This window comes from Pseudorca crassidens, chromosome 17 (assembly GCF_039906515.1).
Source record: "Pseudorca crassidens isolate mPseCra1 chromosome 17, mPseCra1.hap1, whole genome shotgun sequence".
NCBI classification, from domain to species: Eukaryota; Metazoa; Chordata; class Mammalia; order Artiodactyla; family Delphinidae; genus Pseudorca; species Pseudorca crassidens.
The window spans coordinates 81,028,787-81,037,360 of NC_090312.1; the positions used below are offsets into that span (position 1 = coordinate 81,028,787).

The following is an 8,574-nucleotide window of genomic DNA, read 5'->3' on the forward strand; positions in this document are numbered from 1 at the left end:
CATTCTAACTCCTTTGTCCTTGATTATGCTTATTATGAGCTCCTTGAGATTAGAGACTTGTTTCACTAACGTTATAGCTTCCAAAGCATCTAGTATTTTCTGAGTGAATGAATAAAATTTTTAAAATATACGGCACAGAACACAACCTGTGTGTCAGTCGCTGTGCTCAGTGCCTGAAGACATGGCTTCAGTTTCATGTAATCCTTATCGTAAGTGTATGAAATTGTTCTCATCTCGCAGATGTGAAAACTTGTGCATTAGAGAGGCATATTTTTAAAATACATCTTTGGGCTAGGGTTTCTTAATTATATTTAAAAATAAATGAAGGTCCCAGATTTGTAAAAAGAAGGCTTAATAAAGCTTAGCATCTGAAAAGAAGTGTGTACGGGTGTGCCTACCTGTACTATGTGCACGCAGAAAAAGTTTTTTAGAGAGCCACAAGCTGATTTAAAGTAAAAATTGTTATTGTAAATCAACTATACTTCAATAAAATAAATTAAAAACAATAAATTAAAAATTGTTGAAATTTGTCATGAATTTAATGGGAACAAATAGTTTTAGATTTCTTGATATATCCTAATTGACTTTTCCATTGCTATGACTTAATTTAAATTCCTGTTAAATTATCTAGAAATTGGGGTAAAGGACTAAAGCACATCTGCTCGTTCATAGTTTTCCTCACTTTTTCCTGTCGCATTGCCTGATGTGATTGGTGTGTATGGTCATGAAAGACAAATACATAAAAGTTTATTAATGGGTGAAAAGGAGTGAAAACTTCCATTTGCCTACCAGAAAATTTCCTACTACATTTTTCTTCTGATTTTTTTCCCTTCAGTTCTCTTTAGTGTTTATTATGTGCAAGGCATTGCTGTGCTCAGTGCTGGAGAAATGCTAAGATGTATTTTAAGGAGCTTACAACCTGGTGTAGAAAGTTGCCATGCAGACAGTATCTGTAATTCAAGTGTAATAAAGTAAGTATAAGAAATATGCTATGCACAGGGAAGAACCACTGCATCAGTGAAAGTTCAAGAACCTTCTGTACTAAACACAATTTGCAACGTTCTGTTACTTTTTTGTATGTTTAGAATGCTGAAAGGGTTTTGAAGTTAAATAAGCAGTATTACCTTAAAAAAAAAAAGAAATATGCTATGGGCATGCTGAGAAGGAAATCATTTATTCTGAGTAGCGATGGGTGCTAAGTTAGGGAAGACTTCTCATAAGTAATAGTATATTAAAATCCTTACTAACTTCATATCTACATTGAGAACTAAAAGAATAACGGCCTTTCTTTTGTTTTCTTGATAGACGAAGGATGCTGTTCAAGCTTTGATTGATAAGCACCAAAGAATACCCGGAAACATTATGAGTGCTTTGCTAGAACGTTTTCATAACAAACAAAAGATCGACTAGAAGACTCTTTAATACATTTATATTAATACGTCTATGTCTGTAGGACTGTCTTCAAAATTTTGTGGGTTCTGTAATTAGTATTTTTTGAAAAATCATGTTAATAAGCATCTTTCACTGAACTCGTTTAACATTGTATTGTCAATTTTGTTTCTGCAATCCATTGTGTCAGATTTAAACAATAACTCGTTACATGCCTAATTATTCAGAAAATGATCATGGTTCTTTTTATAATTTCCTAATAATGTATCGTAAACATAGATTCTTAAAGTTAAGTTTATTAATAACAGCAATGGAGGTTACACAAACATTCCTAAATAATGCATCTAGTTTCTGTATCTCTTGCACTGAGCTAGTTTTGCAAGGTGGCATAACCTAGGGTTTAGTACAGACACTTCAGTTAGGAAAAAAAATGCTCTTTCCTCTGCCCCTCATTCCTCTCATGACCTTGGGCAAATCACATAATGTTTTTATGCCTCAACAATTCACTTTTTAAAAACATGTTAATACTTTGGTGAGGAATATTGTTTTAAATTCTTTATATTTGCTGTGATTGATAACTGTAGAACGAAATTATAACTGAATTAATTAAACAATACCAACGTCTTTTAGAAGTTTATGTATTTTGTCCATAGGATGTTTAAATTACTCCTTCAGGTATGATGTCAAGTTGCCAAGGACAATGAACATGATGTACTGTTTTTCAAGTTGAGTAAAAAAGAAATTAGGGAAAGTAAAATTTCTAATTATTGTTATTATTCTTTCTAGTATTTTATATATATATATATATATATTTTTTTTTTTTTTTTTTTTTTTGCGGTACGTGGGCCTCTCACTGCTGTGGCCTCTCCCGTTGTGGAGCACAGGCTCCGGACGTGCAGGCTCAGCGGCCATGGCTCACGGGCCCAGCCGCTCCGCGACATGTGGGATCCTCCCGGACCGGGGCACGAACCTGTGTCCCCTGCATAGGCAGGCAGGCAGACTCTCAGCCGCTGCGCCACCAGGGAAGCCCCCTCTAGTATTATATTTTTAATGAGACTCTGTAGACAAGCCGTACAGGGTGTGCATTCTCAGCCCTATGATATGGCATTTAATACTGTCAGGATAGAAATCACGGTTGTGCCCTGCATCTCATATGTTAGAAGCTGATTCTAGGCTGATGAAAGCACAGAGAGAAAGCTCTGCTTTTGCTCAACATCATGGCTTATTCAGCTTGACTTTGCAACCAGTCAGATGGTTTATTGTTTCAATAAAAATATACTTGAATAATGAATTTATGTGAACATGTCTTTCTGAAAAATTAATGGCTTTCGATTTGTTGTCTCCTTGAAATCTGAATTTAAAAGTATTTAAACACGATAGTACCAGGAATCAAAAGCAGTATGTCCCTCTCCCTTTTTAAGATATTAAATTACTTGGATTTTTGTATAAATTTTTGTATAACAAGTATGTATGTATGATACGTGTAATGTATATAAAATAAAGCAGCATAAAAATAAAAGAAGCTGAACTGAAGTTCATATTCTTGTGAGATTACATATGTGACATTTTCTTAGTTTAAACTGATTTTTTTTTACTATTTATGTATTCCTCACCTACAATCATATTCATCAATCTCAGCCGCAATGAATAAACCTGACTTTCCAATGTATTAAATATCTTTTAATTCCAGTTTCAACGAAAAGAGTCAACTAATGATATTTGCAGCTTTTTTCCCTCTCTAGCAGTGAGCAGTGTTTGTTTAAAATTGATAAATATTTCCGGAACGAAGAAATAAATGATCATACTATGAACGAGAATAATATTTTTTGGAAACTATTGAGTTTTAAAAACTGTAGAAAGAAACATTCATTGCTAATGTAGCAAAAGCCATTATTTTTTACAGTATTTAAGTTTTGCTGCATTACTTAAAACCTTTTTATCTTCTTTGATACTCAGATTAACAGGAAGGCTTTCTGTCTTGTTTGATGCAAGATCTCTATCTTTGCTATTTGAATTTAAATGCCATTTAGAAGAATGAGGGAATGTGACTAAATATAGAGATATAAGTAATAATAGAAAGGAGGAGGTGTTGGGGTTTTTCTTTGTTTTTGTTTTGTTTACCATTTTGTCTTACACTTAAAAATTTTTTTGTTTTATATTGGAGTATAGTTGATTTACAATGTTGTGTTAGTTTCAGGTGTACAGCAAAGTGAATCAGTTATACATACACATATAGCCACTGTTTTTTAGATGCTTTTCCCATACAGGTCATTACAGAGTACTGAGTAGAGTTCCCTGTGCTATACAGCAGGTCCTTGTTGATTATCTATTTTACATATTGTAGTGTGCATATTTTAATCCCAACCTCCTAATTTATCCCTCCCCCCAACCTTTCCCCTTTGGTAACCATACATTTGTTTTCTATGTCTGTGAGTCTGTTTCTGTTTTGTAAATAAATTCATTTGTATCAGTTTTTTAGATTCCACATATAAGTGGTATTATATGATATTTGTCTTTCTCTGTCTGACTTACTTCACTTAGTATGGTAACTTCTAGGTCCATCCATGTTGCACAAGTGGCATTATTTCATCCTTTTTTATGGCTGAGTAATATTCCATTGTGTATAGGTACCACATCTTCTTTATCCATTCATCTGCTGATGGACACTTAGGTCGCTTCCATTTCTTATTGTAAATAGTGAACACTGGGAAGTGCATATCTTTTCAAATTGTGGTTTTCAAGGAGGGGGTGTTTTTCATGCTTTTTGAAACATGAGTCCTCAAGTCAGAACCTGATGAAAGCCAGGGACTCCCTCCAGAAGCATGAACTTGGTCCACTTTTATGGGAAATCTTTCATACCCTTTCAAAAAAACTTTCATTTTGAAACAATTACAAATCTACCAAAAAGTTGCAATTATTGTGCACAGTACTCCATATACTTTCACCCAGATTCCCCAACTGTTACGGCACATTTGTTTTATTATCTTCATACGTTCTCTCTCTCTCTCTCTGTCTCTCTCTCTCTCTTTCTCTCTGTCCTCTCTTTCCTCCCTCCCCACATATATATCTATAAAGTTTTCTCCTGAATCGTCTGATGGTAAATGCAGATACCGTGCCCCTTCCTATGTGGCCGTCCATTTACGGAACCACAGAGCAATGATCAAAATCAGGAAATTTGTCATTGAGATAATAGTATTATCTGATCTAATGACTGGATTCAAATTTCACCAGTTGTCTCAATAACATCCTTTGCATCAATTTCTCCTCCTGATGCACGGTTCATAGCAGGACCACACACTGCATTTAGTTTTCCTACGTGTTTAATCACCTTTCATCTGGGATGATTCCCCAGCCCTACTTTGTCTTTAATGATACTGACATTTTTGGAGAAGACAGACTATCTGTTCTGTAGCCATCTCTTCAATCTGTTTTTCCCTGATGTTCCGTCATGATTTGATTCAGGTTATGCATTATTCCAGAAATGCTACATAAATGATGCTGTGCTCTTTCCAGTGAGTCATATCAGGAGGCATAGAATGTTGGTTTGTGTCATTAGTAATCATAGTAACTTGATCACTTGGTTAAAGTGGCTCCCACCAGGTTTCTTCCCTGTAAAGTTATTATTTCCTTTGTAATGAATACGTTTATGGAGAGAATATGTAAATATCTGTTCCTCATCAAACTTTCACCCACTAGTTTTAGCATCTTTGAACTGAGTATTGCCGGGATAAATTCTTACTCTGAGGGTTTCAACGTGTGAAACCCTATTATTATTATTCTATTATTCTACATTTATGAGTTGGCATCCTATTGTAAGAAGAAACTTCCCAATTTCCACCCCCCCACACACACCCCCCAAACACTCAACCTATCATCTGAGGTTCATATTTTGTTTAAAGGATAATGCATATATACTCTTAAGTGATTTAAATATGAGACCCTTTGACATTTTATGAACCATTGAAATAATAGACATTTACAGGGTTAACTTGCGTGTGTTTTTGTATTTATGTATATGATTCCTATTTTTTTTTTTTTTTTTTTATATATATTTAGTCAGTGGAGAGCCCACTTTTATTTTTTTAATTTTTATTTTTTTGCAGTACGCGGGCCTCTCTCACTGTTGTGGCCTCTCCCGTTGCGGAGCACAGGCTCCGGACGCGCAGGCTCAGCGGCCATGGCTCACGGGCCCAGCCGCTCCACGGCATGTGGGATCTTCCCGGACCGGGGCACGAACCCGTGTCCCCTGCATCGGCAGGCGGACTCTCAACCACTGCGCCACCAGGGAAGCCCTGATTCCTATTTTTAAAATATATTTTTGTTACTTTTTTATTGGGCAGGTATACATACCACGATTTACAATCTTAACCCTTTTTAAGTGTACAATTCGCTGGCATTAAGTACGTTCACAATACGGTGGAGCCATCACCACTGTCCGTTTGCAGAGCTTCTTCACCATCCCAAGCAGAAACTCTGCACCCATTAAACAATAACTGTCCATTCACCTCTCCCTCGTTTCCTGGTAAACTCTATTCGACTTCCTGTTTCTATGAATTTGCCCACTCTAAGTACCTTATATAAATGGAATCACAGTATCTGTCTTTTTGTGTCTGGCTTATTTCACTTAACATAAATATCTGAGCTCTTTCCTGACACCAAATGACATAGTTCCAACGCCAGTTCTCTGACGTCAGCTGGGTGTCCTCCAATTCCATTCAAGTCTGACAGTACTGGAGTCAACACAGACCCTATAGGCTAAGGGCTCAGTCCCACAAGACTGCCCCTACTTCAGATGCCAGCTGCCAGTGGGGCCCCCAGGCCACTCCCACTTCCGCCTGGCCTACTACAGAGTTGGAGGTTCCCATGACATCCCCTCAGGTGGCATAATTCCATAGAACAACTCAGAACTCAGGAAAATGCTGTACTAAAAATTTTATTATCAAAAATTCAACCCAGGAACAGCCAAACGGAAGAGGGCAAGCTACAGGGGGCGGGGCGCAGAGCTTCCACGCCCCCTCTGGGTGCACTGCCTGCCCAGCATGTCCAAGTGTTCACCAACCCAGAAGCCTTCGCAAACCTCGCAGTGATCACCAGTGGTGGTTGAACTACATCTCTAACCCGTCTCTGTTCCCTGGACGTTGAGCGTGGGGCTGAAAGTTGTAACCCTCTAATCACACAGTTAGTTTTTCTGGTAACCAGCTCCCACCCTGAAGCTCTTTAGCCACCCCCGGCGCCCCCCACCCCCACCCCCGACCAGGAGTCATATATTGTTAATATTAAGAATCAGCAAATTAAGAGTCATAGCACTGAGAGCTGTGCCCTCGGTTCCTTGAAGAATACTTACCACATTATAAACAGTTACTGAATAAATGAACAAAGTGTATGAGAAGACTAAAATATTTTCTTGGGATAAAAGAAGTCATGTGACTGACTTCACATAAAAAAGCAATTTAATCGATTTGTAAAAACTCACCATTGTATTGACATCCCAAGTTCTACTAGCTAGAATATTAGAATCAGTTCAAAAATAATTAGCTCTATTGATTAATCAAAATAACTTGATACCCTAAAGATCAATGTTCAGGACTGCACTAACCCTAGAATGGAGACAGCAAACAAGTCCTCTCTGTGAAATGTATTGCATTGAGTTTCCTGCAAATCGAATCTAGGAATTGTTCATTTTCATCGATTGGTACTACCATCATGAAATGCTACAAAGAGGTTTCTTTTAAGTGTTCCAGGATACAATTAAATGGATTTTGTGAGACCTGTGTGGGATAACTTTTGGAAAAGAACAGTGTATTTTGTGTGCGTTAAAGACTGAAAAAGAATAATTGGCGTTAAATTTAGGCGAGTGTGGTATTGATTAAGTTTCTTGAGCCTCGAGGTGATGAGGTACTATAATAGGCTGGACAGGGAGGTGGTGAAGCCCAGAGAGATTTTTTTTTTTTAAGATAATACTACATAAAAGACACATTCCATCCATTTTCTCCTGAAAGAACTTTCCTTTCCCTCCTCCACTCGGGTCACATTTGAGCATGTATTCATTCTCTCATCTTTCTTTCTTACTAACATGGGTGATGTTAGTTTTTATGAAAAAGGTGGGTGACAAGATTCTTTATGCACTTTGCATTGTCATGCCTGTTACCACTTGGAGACCACTATTTGCCCATTTTAACCAAACATAAACAAAAACAGAAGCATCTTTTCATAATCTTCTGCTTCAGCAGCATTCAGGTGTCTCTGCTGCTGCCACCTACTAACCTCCTGATGTAATCAACAATCTCCCCACACTACCCCACTGTGCCCCCGGATCCCCTGCGACATCTGTTTGAATGGATCATTCAGCGTTCTACGTTGCACTGGCTTTGACGCTGGAGGTCCACTGTCCATCCTGAAACAGCATTCCTGTTTCTTCCTTGCTGAAGGGCCACACTTTGGTTTGGGTGACCACCTTCCCCACAAGGCACCTAAAAGTTGCTGATCAGTCTAGCGAAGCCCCTTCCCTCTGCCAGAAATTTGTTCAGGGGTTGGTACGGGACGCGCTTTGGGCTTCATTTTTTGAGGAGCTGCTACACTGTTTCCCATAGCAGTGCACCATTCTACATCCTCACTGGCTGTGCCCAAGGGCTCCAGCGTTTCCAAATCCTTGCCAATAATTGTGCCTGGTTTTTGATAGTGGCACTTAATGGGTGTGAGGTGGTGTCCCGTTGTGGTTTTGATTTTCATTTCCTGAATGGTTAGTGATGCTGAGCATCTTGTCATGTGCTTATTGGCCTTTTGCCTGTCTTCTTTGGAGAAACATCTGCCAAGTCCTTTGCTCATTTTTTTTTTTTTTTTTTTTTTTTGGTACTCGGGCCTCTCACTGCTGTGGCCTCTCCCGTTGCGGAGCACAGGCTCCGGACGCGCAGGCTCAGCGGCCATGGCTCACGGGCCCAGCCGCTCCGCGGCACATGGGATCTTCCCGGACCGCGGCACGAACCCATGTCCCCTGCATCGGCAGGCGGACTCTCAACCACTGCGCCACCAGGGAAGCCCCCTTTGCTCATTTTTGAATTGAATTTTTTGTTGTTCAGGTTTAGGAGTTCTTTATACATTCTAGATATGCATCCTTTATCAGATGTATGATTTGCAAATATTTTCTCCTTTCTGTGGGCTGCCTTTTCACTCTTTTGACAGTGGCCT

General features: G+C 38.6%; 1 protein-coding gene across 9 annotated transcripts in view; it reads left to right on the forward strand.

Annotated features, from left to right (window-relative positions):
• Window positions 1-2,922, forward strand: part of TMEM68 (transmembrane protein 68) — a 38,073-nt gene extending 35,151 nt beyond the window's left edge. For all 9 annotated transcript variants that reach the window (XM_067712316.1, XM_067712317.1, XM_067712322.1 and 6 more), the window contains one exon: window positions 1,306-2,922. In XM_067712316.1, the coding sequence (XP_067568417.1) occupies window positions 1,306-1,410 (105 nt within the window). In that variant the 3' untranslated portion in view covers window positions 1,411-2,922. The remainder of the gene's footprint in view (window positions 1-1,305) is intronic.
• The last annotated feature ends 5,652 nt before the right edge of the window (window positions 2,923-8,574 follow it).